Source organism: Micropterus dolomieu, linkage group LG14 (genome assembly GCF_021292245.1).
Source record: "Micropterus dolomieu isolate WLL.071019.BEF.003 ecotype Adirondacks linkage group LG14, ASM2129224v1, whole genome shotgun sequence".
NCBI classification, from domain to species: domain Eukaryota; kingdom Metazoa; phylum Chordata; class Actinopteri; order Centrarchiformes; family Centrarchidae; genus Micropterus; species Micropterus dolomieu.
The window spans coordinates 26,753,917-26,767,654 of NC_060163.1; the positions used below are offsets into that span (position 1 = coordinate 26,753,917).

The following is a 13,738-nucleotide window of genomic DNA, read 5'->3' on the forward strand; positions in this document are numbered from 1 at the left end:
GAATGCACAGACCTGTATATTGGGGAGACTAAACAACCACGACACAAACGCATGGCTCAACACAGAAGGGCCAACTCCTCAGGTCAAGACTCTGCTGTCTACTTACATCTGAAGGACAGAGGACACTCGTTTGAGGACCACCAGGTGCACATTTTAGACAGAGAAGATGGATGGTTTGAAAGAGGTGTCAAGGAAGCATCTACACCAGGGTTGAGAAGCCGTCATTGAACAGGGGAGGGGGTCTACGCCACCACTTATCCCCCACTTACAATGCTGTCCTTTCATCACTTCCCAGGAAACTCAACAAACGTAACCTCTTGGCCTCAGGTGAAGATACCAACGATGGTCGTTCAGTCTTGGCCACAGGTAGTCTTAACGATCATAACGACTATCGTTACAACAACCAGGAACACTAACGAACCAGCGGTATCGATGACCCTGGCCAACGACCCCACTGAGGTTAAATAACTGAGTTTCCCTGCCAGTCAGTCAGAACTGAAGAAGTCCTTTGGATGAGGGACGAAACGTCTTCCAGTATCTTCAACCAAGTCCAGTTGCCCTTGATTTTAACCTTCGTTGGATACTATGGGTCAACTACCAGGCCGCGAAAAAGACCGTGTGTTCCAAAGCGGCACTTCGCCCTCCCTTTTTGTAATTTCTTTTGTATGTTTGTCTGTCTGTGCTTTGCCTTACTGATAACTGGAGGCTCCAGAGTGCACCCAAAAAAACTGTACTGTCAAACATTTCGCTGGACAACATTTTGTCATCCGAATTCTCTGTGTGTGTTTTCCCCAAAACTCACTGGTAGAAAAAGTTGAGAGCCAATCAAAAGCAGACAAGGGGCTCTGGATTTATTGTCCTGCGGTGACTCGACACAGATACTCATGGCTTTGGCAATGCTTGTACATTTGCATTTATACTTGTGCTTTGGTGTGTGTGTCGCTCTGCAGTTACACTTCCGAAACACTAGTTGGCAGTGGGGTTTCTATGTTCGACTGTGTTCTTCTTACTTACCTCTTGACTTCTTGGGATAAATAATTCCCGTGCGGCTCTTCAAAGATTCAAAGCAAAGAGTACTTCTTTTGAGCTCGGAGGAAATGTGATGCTACCAAGCCAACCAGTCCCAGTTCTTGCGGTCTGCATCGCTGCGAGATGTAGTTACATTTTTGGGAAGATGCATGTCAGGCCCATTTTTTGTTGGTGCTGTGATCCAAATAAAATCTAAGATTCACCTGCAGGACTTCCTGTTTACAATCATTTACAGAACTAAACTCAATGTGTTTGGGAAATGACAGAAAGTTAGAATATACTGTTACGGCGTTAAAGGTGCTGTGATAAATTTGCGTGCACCTAAAACTTCTAGCGGTGCGACCAATGCAAAAAGGTATTGTGGAGCCCTGTAACTTTATTTCTGTTTTTTATTTTTTCACTGTGATTGTGACATATTGTTAGACATTGTGCATCTCAAGGAGTTGCATAAAGAGAGCTGCAGCTTAATCTTGTTATTCAACCTTGTGCTGTACAATGCTAAATAAATCTACCTTGAATGAAACACAAATGAAATTCCATTCATCAGAGAGACTGTTGCCTCACAATGTTATCTGCTTGCACTGAAATCAGTTTACTGATATTAACTTAATTAACTGGCCCTGCTGGAGATAATTAGTGTGAGGGTGCCATGAGGGTGGTGATGGGGCAATGGATAGGAGACACTCACTTTGGTGTGAGAGACCCTGGTTCAATTCCCCATTGAGCAAGACACTTAACCCCTCGTTGCTCCAGAGGCGTGCGACCTCTGACATGAATAGCAATTGTAAGTCACTTTGGATAAAAGCGTCAGCTAAATGAATAAATGTAATGTGTAATATGATGAGTTTAAGCAGAGGTACGTTAGCATCCTTAGCTCAGTAGTAAACAATGAGTTGGCTGTGAATGTTCTCCGTTCTGTTCTGAGGTCCTCAGGTTGGGAACATCGGTTTTATCTCCCCGTCACGACTCTTTGCTTCTGCACATTCAGTACTCAAGCCTTGAGCTGTGTGTGTGTTTGTGCCTGTTTCACACATTTGTCTGGTTTTGTGTGGATGTGTTGAAGTGTGTGTGTTTGCATATGTCAGAAGCAGAGGACTGCAAGTGCGTGGGCGAGTGATTTAAAGAGGCAGAAAAAGTGAACAGTGAGAGGAAAAGCATGCCGACGCCTCTACGGTGCTCGAAACACATTAGTCCATCCGACAGAGAGATTTCACTTGGAAACACCAGTGTGAACCTCACGGTGGCGCTACACGAAATGTTATTAGGATTCCTGCACATCTGGATCACTGTTGGGTTGGGTACCATTTCAATTTTATTAAATCTCAGTTCTGGTTACTTCACCACAGATCTTGTCAGTGCTCGGTGGCCTTCCTCCTCTTCCTCCTCTTCCTCCACGCTCCTCTTCCCCTTCATGGCTAAAGTGAAAGGAGTCTCTGTCCTGGAGGGGCGTCCCTGGGGAAGGAAGGAAGGAAGGAAGGAAGGAATGAAAGAAGAGAGAATGGAGGAAGGGACTAAGGAAGGAGGTAGGAAGGAAGGATGATTCAGATTCATTATTATCTGGAGGAAGGGTGGAACGAAGGAAGTAGGAAGGATGGAAAATAGGAAGAAAGGATGAGAGGAAGGATGTAGGAAGGATGGTAGGAAAGCAGAAAGAAAGGAAGGAAGGAGGTAGCAAAAAGGATGGAGTAAGGGAGGAAGGAAGGAAGTAGGAAGGCTGGAAAATAGGAAAGGAAGAAAGGCGGTTGGAAGGATGGAAGGAAGGAAGGAATGAAGGAAGGGAGGAAAGAAGGAGGTAGGAAGGGAGGGAGGGTAGAAGTAAGGGAGCAGGTAGGAAGAAGAGGCTTGAAAGAAAGGAAGGAAGGAAGGAGGTCGGAAGTATAAAAAGAAGGAAGGATGGAAAATAGGAAGTAAGAAAGGATAAGAGGAAGGAGGTTGGAAGGATGGTAGGAAAGGAGAAAGGAAGGAAGGAGGTAGCAAAAAGGATGGAGGAAGGGAGGAAGGAAGGAAGGAAGTAGGAAGGCTGGAAAATAGGAAAGGAAGGATGGAAGGTGCAGTTTTTTTAGTGAAGCTGAGCCAAACTTTGGATCGTTTGCTGCGGTCCGCCACGGTCCGGGACCGGAACCAGAAGGACTCTCTTCTTCATGCTTTGTTGACGAAACACATGAGGTGACGTTCGGTCGGCGTGGCAGCTGCTGGCAGATCAGAGACACTTTGATGGACGGTAAAATGCTCACTGCAGTTCAGTCAGGAGCTGAGATATGCAGGAATTAGGAACCGAGGAGCAGGATTCAAAAGCACGGGTCTTGGAGATTTGGTACAGATGCCAAATTGGAACAGGTTCTCAAACCCTAGTGTTCAGCTGTGGAAACTGACTTATAAGCTTTGTGTTATTTTTAATACAAGACTTTTCAACATGTAATAATTTCCCTTTAATCCGCTCTGCTGTCACGATCTCTGTCCTGCACACGTTCACTTATGGTTGTTCTGCAAGAAGCCAGTTACCCGTATACATGGGCAAGAAATCAGTGTTCTCCAGCACAAAGCAGGTTCCCCCTTTTAAGTGATCGGCTTACTGAAGAAACACGACTCTAACCCCGTTTCTTCAGCTCATGTAGACGCTCTGACTGTGATCAATAAAGGCGGTCGGGTCAGTAACCTGCATTTATGTTGATTTTGTCAGATGATGACGTAAAAAAACGAATCACAGCCATTTATCCACCTCAGTGAGGAGGACAGACGGCTAAAGATGCTTTTTGGGTTTGAACTTTAACATCTTAGTGGAGACGTCCTCTCAGTCTTTGTCCTCTGGTTTGTTTGTTCAGATTGGAGGGAGAGCGACGGTCGGGAGCCCCGGAGGCGAGGCCACATCGAGGCCATGGAGCGTCTGCTGCAGCAGGTCCGAGCGACTCACACACACTACTGCTGTGGAGGTGAGTGTCTCTGAAAACACTGATTCATACAACAGAGTGTCCATAAAGAACCCAGTCTGAGGCGTCCGGGTTCATAACTCATTGTCAGAAATTGATTTGCCGCCGCCTGACGTGTCTGTCTGTTAGCTGTAATATCTCCTCTAGGTTAAAGCTCCACTAATCAATCATTTTAATATTAGCTTTGCCTAAAATGACTCATGTTTCCTGCAGACAGACTCAGTCAGGGAGCAGCAGGTGAACATAGTGAAGCAACTAAAGAGACAGATATTTCCCTCCGGAGCTGGTGGAGACCAAACACAGAGCTAACAGAGAGAGAAACCTGGACACAGCTGCTTTATAAGATGATAATAATATCAGAGGTTTGTGTGTTTCAGATGGCTTTGAGTTCTCTTGCTCACAGAAACATCAGTGAATGCATCTTTTAAGAGCCAAGCTGTAAATCTGGACACTTCTACATCTCCTCAGCAGGGTGGATGTTTTTTGCTGCCGGCAAAGAGTTTTCTTTCCTCATCTTCCTTTCAAAATCAAAAAGTGCAGCACAGCAGAGTCGCTCCACATCATCCTTAAAGTCAGAATTCACAGACTGCGCTGGTGTTGTTAAACATCTTTTCTAATTTACTCATGTTGACATATTTCATTTTCTCCCTGGTCCCATCTTTTCTGTACATGTGGCTCCTGAGTGCCGCCTCCTGAACAGAGGGAGGTTATTATTCTGTACAAGAACCGGCTGAACACTGCTGGAAAATCAAACCTGGAGGTTATGAAAAAGATAAAAAAAAGAATATGAAAGCTTCTTGCAGAAATCTAGCTTTGAAAACTGCCGTCCTTGTCCCCCGTCTGACAGCACAGATCTCCTCCCGTGGCTGTCGTTCCGAAATGCTGCGAGTGTCGGATCGGGTCATAAAGTTTGTTTGACGATCCAGAGGCAGACAGCCGTCGATAACTCCCACCCAGACCTCCTGCACAGACACAACCTGAGCTTTACTTTTGTTTGGCAGAGCTGAACAGAAAGCTGTGAGTACCGGCAGCGTGGGAGGAACGAGCTTCTGAAAGAGAGTAAGCTGACTTTGGGACACCAGGACGCCGTCTTTTACTGCGAGTGTTTCAGTACCTGACTGCTGGGGCCTTCGGGGTTAGCAAGTACAACCTCAGCCGCCAAATTAGTTTCAAATTGTCTGAGCACAAAAACTACGTACAAGAAAATAATAACACTTTGATTTACAGGAAATATTCAACAAGTATTTCAACCTTCAGTTCTTTCAGTCTGTAACGGTCACTGCGTCGGGCCCAGCCTTCACCAGCTGATTCATAGTTAATGGTTGATCCAGAGCTGGACCAGGGTCCATGAATGCCTCTTCACAGCAACCCAACACACACACACACACACACACACACACACACACACACACAGTAGTTTCCAGGGGAACCCAGGTACATAAATAAGCTTTAATAGGTTTAGCTGTTCTGGATTATGCCCTTTATATGTTTTAGTATGTCACACGTGTAACGCTGCTTCGTAAATCATCCTGCCAGACTGAAAAAACTACACACACCTTGGATTTCAGCCGAGAGTTTCTGTGTGAGAGAGTTTCCATGCACCTGTTTCTGCTCATAATTGGAGTTACGGTGAGCCGAGCTGGAGGAATCAGAGCAAAGTTAAAGAGAAGGTTAGATAGAAATTTAGAGAGGTTAGTCAACATGTTTAGCTCAGCATTGGCCTTGGACTCTAGCTCAGAGACTTGAGACTTGGACTCTTGCTCAGAGACTTGATATCTGACTTGGACTCTAACTCAGAGACTTGAGACTTGGACTCTAGCTCAGAGACTTGAGACTTGGACTCTAGCTCAGAGACTTGAGACTTGGACTCTAGCTCAGAGACTTGAGACTTGGACTCTAGCTCAGAGACTTGAGACTTGGACTCTAGCTCAGAGACTTGATATCTGACTTGGACTCTAGCTCAGAGACTTGTGAGCATCTCTGCATTTTATGTAGTCGTCTCTGTAATAAAAGCAGGAATCTGTGTGTGTTTTTAACCCGAGGGAGTGCAGCGTCGTATTTGGTGTAATTTGGACATGCAGGTCTAAGATGTTTTATACATCCAAAGAACTTCTATAAAAACCAAACTGGCGTATTATGGAGACCTGTGTTTATTTGTCAAAATGTGTTCCCACAGCAGGCCAGGAGACGGGGCGGGCGGCTGTTTAGGACTTGGCTATTAATTGAAGTTTTACTGTAAACTACAGGACAGCACGAGCCTCTCCGCTCTGCCACAGCAAGGACGGGGTGCAGGGGCGGGGCTTATATGCTCCGGCGTTGTAAGTGAAGTTCTAAGGAAGCGCTGAATATCCAGCTGCATCTCCGCGCTCTGGAGCACTTTGGAGTGCACGGTCAATTAGTCATTATCCCGTGTGTGTGCGTGTGTGTGCGTGTGTGTGTGTGTGCGTGTGTGTGTGTGTGTGTGTGTGTGTGGCTCTGCAGGGTGTATATTTATACAACTTATTCTCAGAGAGCCAAAAATAAATATGTGAAATTAATCATCAGTGGGTACAAAGCCGCCACTATAGAGCAGAGAGAGCTCATTTAGCAGCCTGGATATCTTAATTTATGATGTGTGTGTGTTTGTGCTGGACACACACACGGGGAGCTGTGTTCCCCCGTCGATGGAGGAGCACTCAGAGACACAACACCATGTGGTGCACCTTGTTTTCTCTCCATCCCTCTAAATATCTGAGCAATTAGTCGGATTTGATGAGGTTTATCTTGTGGTGAATGTGTGTCATTAGGCTGCCTGTCTGCCTGCTGAGGCCGGCTGCTGCTGCTCGCTCGCTCGGCGCGTGGAAAAACAAACGGGCTATATAACATTCAGGTTGTCTGAACTTACACCTGGCTATGCATCAAAACTTAAGGCTTCACCACAGAATATACAGGCAAGCAAACTCCTCACCGTTCGGGCAAAATTCTTTTTAAAACCACTAGTGTTCGCTAACTGTTCATTTATGGAGACCAGAGGTAGCACAGTAGGCTACATGGAAGGTAGGCTAAAGTCAACAGGATAAAAACGTGTCGACATCGGTGTTGTTTACGCTGGGGTCATGTCCACGCCACTTTTTAAAATGGCCGATTTTGTCCTCACCACTTTTTGAAAGCATTTGTTTAAAAACGTTTTCAAAAGCTTTCAGCAAGAAATGTTCAATAATAAACGAAGACGCTTTGAAAAACATTAATTTGCACTTATTTATTTCACTTTAAAAAAGCAAAGCTACTGACAATAACATGACCCAAAACGTGCAGCACCAGTCAGTCACTTTAACAAGTTTTACGTTCTCTTATATTTTTAGATTTTCATTTGTCTCCTGCTGCCCAGTCGCTTTGACATAAATAAAAAACATTTCCACCATAAATTGATGCAGGAAAAGAAGAAATTGGTGCAGAAAATTTCACCAGAATGCAGGAAAATTAAATGTTTAATGTTCAAAATTTACTACTCACTCCAGCGTAGATGATTTCAACAAAGTAGTGTTAAATATCGTCACATCTTGTTCTCACGACACCAATATCAAACATGATCTCCTCTCGTGAGCTCAGTGTGTTGTCACACTTCTAATCTGTCCCCTCGGCTTTTCTACACAAAGGGACGCCCCTGCGCGTCGCGTTGCAAGTCATCTATACAAACATGCTTAAACAGATTCCTCTTTCAGTGTCTCTGTGTGTTTATCTGCCAGCGTTTTTACCCCTGAGCAGTTTGCGTGCCTGAATGTGGCCAGTCCTCCTAGCGCTGTGACGTTGTTTTACCGTCTCCAACTTCTTCTAGTTTCTTTTAATCGATGGAGGTCTAAAACCTCCCCGGATCCAGGGGCGTAAATAAGTCGGGCCCCACATTAACAAAGTAGTCACCGCACACACCGTCCTGCCATTGAAACTTTCCGGCCGTGAATATAAATCGGTTGTATCTGTATCGGTGGGGTGACAGCTGTTAGAGAAGAGAACATACATGAAGTAAAAACTAAATAAAGAAAACCCCCTCGCCCTCGCTTTCCGTCTCGCTCGCCGTCAGATGGAAAGGTGGTCGCCTCATTAATCAGCTCCAATCCTCTCCAACCAAAACTCATTTCTTTATTTACTCAGAGCGGCGTGCGGCGCTGCACAGTAGGCCGCTGCGCTCATGTCATATTATCCACTTGTCAAACCCAGTTAGCCTCCAGCGCTGCAAACACACAGAGACGTCTTAAAACTGGAGAGCGCTGGTGGCGACCTCGACCTGCTGCTGAAATAACAAGGCTCGTGTGTGTGCTGCTGCTGAACGGCTGTGTAGCGCTCTGTAGGCGGCGGAAAGCTGAAGGTCGAGCTGCAGCAGAAACATCATCACTGTGAGCTCGTGTGAAAGCTGGAGTGTGAAAACCTCCGACATCAGAAGCCCAAACTGAAAACATCTTTACATACATCAGCAGCGTGCTCATATTTATTATAAATGTTATCAAAAAGAGATTACAGTAGACTAAACATGTGTGATTTATCAAAGAGAGAGTTCAGGGCCACAGTAGTTTTGGGGAATTGTACTGTTTTTCCCACTTTGCCAGAGTCAGAAACCAATAAACCAAAAATGTTTTTAGTGTAGTCTGACGTTATGTCAAACAAATATTAAACTATCTTGGCTCAACTGTTGAGTGTCTGTTGGACCAAATAACAAAACTATGGTCCACAGGCGTCCAGGAATTGAGCGAAACTAAGCAAGTAAACTCAGATGGGGGAGGGGCCGCCTTTTCCCAAGCTTTGGCTGACGGGAGGCCGACAGTCTCAGACTTTGACAAACCTTTTATTCTCAACGTCTACATGGTTTTATTTACCATTTATTTACCAGTTGGATGTTTTTCTTTACTAATTTGTCTGTTTGCCTGGTTTTGTTTGAATCGGTTTCACGATGTGTTGGGATGTTGATGTGTGATCGGACCGAAGGAGGAATATTGTCTGGTTTTATTAAACTAATCCTGACACGTGAAATGAAGTGAGACGTTTTCATTGAGTACCACGAATGCAAAGCTGCGTGATGTGGTTCAGACCTTTGGTGAAACCTACAGCCTCACAGTGTTAGTCTGGTTTCTGATCCGGTCCTCAGGTGCAGAACAAGCACAACTCCTCCGCCATTCCTCCATCACGCTGTCTTGTCTGTAACGGCGTGCGGTAGACGTGTTTCCGCCGGCCGCCGGGCAGAACAGTCACCGACATGTTTGTGAGCGGCTCCACGTCTGCCGTCTGTTTACAGGCCGGTTATTATGTGACGCTTAATTAGAGTTAAAAAGGGGCCCTGTGGTCTGGAGATTGGCATCGCTGAGCGGCCGGACGGAGAGAGACGGAGGACGGGAGGGAAAAGAGATAGACAGCCGAACGAGTGAAGGAGATAAGATATCGGTCAGTCAGACCGGCAGCACGGGAGAGTGACTCGACCCGGGTGACCTCAGAAACAAACAAACGCTCTCACACACACTGTTTCTCAATCTCTGTCCACAGAGTCTGACATTATTAAGACTTCAAGGAATGTCTGGAAAGTTTTGGACAGTTTGCAGAGTGAAGGCAGGAACACGGGTTTGGTCCAAACCACTTTCAGTCCAGTTCATTGAGAAGAAGGAACGCTGGTCAGGGTCTGTTTTCATCAAGCTTCTCAGAACTCTTTTCCTTTTATTAAATGTGTTAAAGCTGAGAGTCTCTCTTCCGCCCCCAGTGTGCTAAAAGCCGGTGTTCTGTCGATATGTGCTACTTAGTGATTCTGTGCATGAACCACAAGCGTGGTCTGTTTCCTCGCCCATAAATCTGTGCAAACTTGCTGTTGGTCCTGCCGTCGAGACAGAGGCTGATCGTCGCAATATCTTAAAAAAAAAAAAACAATCATTATTACACTAACCCTGGTATCCTAAATAAAGAGAAAATAGTATTTCAACATGCTCCCTATCTCCCTACAGTACAGTGGTGCGATTTAAAATCATTCTGTAGTGGGAGCATTATTTGATAGGGGATATTAAATATAATTAAATGATGATGTTACAATAGAGAAGGCTGAGAGTTATACCTTTATGGGATTGGAAATGGGAACACATGAGGCAGTATATTTCAATCGGGCGGAGCGAATCGATGCTTTCAACTTGCGCTACGGCAGCATTTCTCAACAAGGCAGCATATATCATCAGAACACCTGCTTCCCAGAAGTAGAAGGCGGTATGGGCAGGTCAGATAACAGCCCACCGGTTTAAGATTTGTAATTAAGAAACTTAAACTTAATTTTATCTGTAATTTTCCAATGTGTATATCATAAAGTCTTCTCCTGATAGGATGATAGCAGTAGGCGGCTCGAGCAGGCCTGTGTTTCTGGGTTTTTTATTCAATTCAATTCATTTTTATTTATATAGCGCCAAATCACAACACCAGCTAAAGCAAAAGGACAGGTGTAGACCGTTCTGTGTGATAATATTTACAGAAACCCAACAATTCCCATATGAAAGCCGTTCTGTATCGGATTATGCTCACGCTTGAGTTCGAGCACCCGTACGAGAACACAGCTGGTTGTAATTTTAAAACCGCACCACTAGTGGCCGCTGAAAACTACATATTACCCCTTTAAGATTTAGACCTACTTTTAACTTAGAGGTTCAGTGAGTGAATTTTAGTGGCATCTAGTGGTGAGGGCTGTGAATTGCAACCAACTGTTTACTCGCTGCTCAGCCCTCCCTTTCCAAGAGCGCAGGACAAGCTACGGAGGTCGACCCGCTCTGTTAGCTCTAAATAATTTCACTTGTTTTCTTCTAATAAACCAGACGACTTTTTTTCAGTTTGTCTGTTTGGGCTACTATAAAAACATGGCGGCATCCATGTGAGAGGAGTGTACGTAGATATAAATGTCTCATTCTAAGGTAATAAAAACATAACGGTTCATTGTGTAAGGTCTTTATACACCACTGAGAACACAGAAATGTTATACACTGAAACTGAAAGTCAATTCTCAGCAGGTTGATGTATCTGCTGAATAATCAGTCTGCTGACAGCAAGTTAGCCAAATCTCGTTTTCAAATCTTTCAGTTCTTCTTCTCCTTCTTCTTCTTCTCTCGTCTTCAGACCCCTCGAAGCTCCAGAACCAGAGCAGGAAGCAGTCCGTCTCCAGGAGTCTGAAGCACCTTTTCAACTCCTCCAACAAGTTTGTGAAAACGCTGAAAAGGTTTGTCGAATGGAAACAGACGCCGACACAGATTTAGTCCGGAACTGAGGTTGAGGTTAAGATTGTAAAAACTCCTCAGTCAGTAAATATTATTGAAATGTGTTAATAAATTGCAGAAACAATTCTGTGTGACCCATCAGAAAATCAAAGTAAAGCTTATTTTGGGCCGTCACCTGTCTCTGCAGAGGGATCTACCTGGCTGCTGTGTTCTACCATAAGGACAGTTTACTGGTGACAGCGGAGGACCAGATCCCCATCGTGGAGGTGGACGACTCCTACAGCAGCTCCCTCATGCAGGACTTCCTGTGGTTCACTAAGGTACTGCCTCCTGAAACATGCTGGTGGAGCGCCGCGCAGCTTTACTTCATGTAGCAGAGTGACAGGATGTGAAAAAGTGGTCCTTGTACTACTAACAGTACAACTAATACTCAGACTGCCTTGTTGGGGCGTTGGGTCAGGACCAGACCAGATCTTTTATACAGATTCTTAATATGTGCTAGTTTGGGAATTTAGAAAGAAAGAAGACGTCGTGGCATTCTTCCACGGGAAGAACCACCTGAAGCACTTACTTTGCTATCCAAGCCCCAGGACAGAAGACAAAGGGATAGTTGTGGATTTTTGATGTGGGGCTGAATGAGGTACTTATACGCAGTCAGTGTATTACCTGCAGTAGACGGCGGTCAGCGTGTCCTCTGTTTGGAGAAGCAGAGAGTTGTACCTGCACAGAAGCTAAGCAACGTGCTGCTGCAACCCGTTGTCACTCCCAACTCGTCACATATGGACACAAGACCCGTTGGCGTCAGTGTGTTACGCACTGGGGAGCCCCGTGGTGTTGTGGTTTAATGCAGTGGGGAAGCCCTGTAGCTAAACACGCTAAAGGTAGGTGTAGGACAGGAGTCTGGCATCGGGCCAAATTTTTTTCAAGCCGTGACACGGCGAGCCAAAACATAGTCAAATTATTTTAAATCCTTGTGGACTTGTGTGCACGTTTAGCTCAGTCAGTGAGCGGGACTCCCGTTGGGAGGGTTGTATGATCGATCCCAACATACTGCGGGTATTTTTTTTTCTTCCTTGTTAAACAGATTGATTAAAGGACGCTTCATAAACTTTATTTTCATTTCCCTGAGGAGATTCAGGGGAATCCAATCACACGTTTACTGACGGCTTTTTCAGAGGTGTGTCAAGCAAACCAGAGACTCTTTTAAATGTCCTTCAGAACTCTTCAAAGTAAAAGCTCTCAATAAACTTGACATAAAGCATTGCTGCAAAAAACATTCTCACACTTTTATTTTGGAGGCACAAATGCATGATTATGTAAGTAACTGTAGCTGTCATGCACCAGCTGCTATCAATTTATTTATTTTTTATTTTTCTGCTATCAAAGCAATCTGGTCGTGGGCCGCCTATTACTGACCACTGGTGTAGGATATTTAATAGAAAAGTCCGAGTAAGGAGGTGGTTGGGTGGACAGAGGGCCAGAAACTGGACTTTCAAGGAGGCCGGTGTTCATTTCCTGTGTGAAACAAAAAGTCAACATTCAATGTTTTTATTTAAGTTCTGTAGGTTAGGCAAGTGACGTTACTTAATTTACACAAGTTAAGTGACATAAGCAACATGGTTGTTTCAACCCAAACCATGATTTTCCTAAACCTAACCAAATTGTGACGTTTCACAACGTTACCAAGTTTTATTTTGAAAATCTAACCGGCTGTTACAGATTTATTGTTGCTAACTTGACCGCATGTTGGAAAATGATGCTAAAGGGTACCCAAGGTGTTAAAAAGTGACGCCAAAGGGTCTTGACCAAACGTCTGTCTGTGACGAGTTACGAGTGAGAACGTGTTGACGGCTGAAAGGAGGGCCACCAAAAAATCTACATCAGTTCAAGTCCACGCTCGGGCTCCATATACCCTTCATACAGTATGCAGCCAAGTTACTGTACGCTTAGAAATACAGACGTTCTATGGTTGAGAAAATTAAGTTCCAAAGGAAGAAGTCAAACCTGGAGCCTCCCCTGCGAGCTCAGGACTGGACAGCTGCTGTCCGTTTCTGCACCTGCTCAATAAACCAGGTGTAAATCACCCAGGCTTGTATCAGGTGGAAGGTGACCTGTGATCGTCTGAGAGCTGCAGTCTTCTGGGAGCTTGTTCTCCTCAGCTGTGTTTAAACCTGTGCCTCTGATCGAGGATCGATCGTTTGTCTGTGTGTCTCTGCAGCTGTCCTGTATGTGGGAGGACGTGCGGTGGCTGAGACAGAGCATGTCGGTGTCCATGTCGTCGTCCTCCACCCTGCAGGCCCGGCACAAGATGCTGACGGCCGCCAGCCAGCTGCAGGTCAGGACCCCGAAAACACCACAACACATGAAACTGACCTGATGGTGCAGCTTTTAAACTCACACTGAGTGAAGTGAAGCTTTGACACGTTTATTCAAGTTGCAGTTTTAAAGTTAGTTATTTATCTAAATTGAAATCATATTTCAGAATCACACTATGTTCACCTAAATGCACTAATCAGTAATTGAATACACTCAAATTAATTTTGGTATTAAATCAATATATATATGTGTGTGTGTGTGTGT

General features: G+C 44.9%; 1 protein-coding gene across 2 annotated transcripts in view; it reads left to right on the plus strand.

The window, feature by feature from the left end:
- Positions 1–13,738, plus strand: part of ankfn1 (ankyrin repeat and fibronectin type III domain containing 1) — an 87,015-nt gene that overhangs the window by 56,618 nt on the left and 16,659 nt on the right. For both annotated transcript variants that reach the window (XM_046068304.1, XM_046068305.1), the window contains 4 exons: positions 3,852–3,959; positions 11,061–11,160; positions 11,346–11,478; positions 13,377–13,493. In XM_046068304.1, the coding sequence (XP_045924260.1) occupies positions 3,852–3,959; positions 11,061–11,160; positions 11,346–11,478; positions 13,377–13,493 (458 nt within the window). The remainder of the gene's footprint in view (positions 1–3,851; positions 3,960–11,060; positions 11,161–11,345; positions 11,479–13,376; positions 13,494–13,738) is intronic.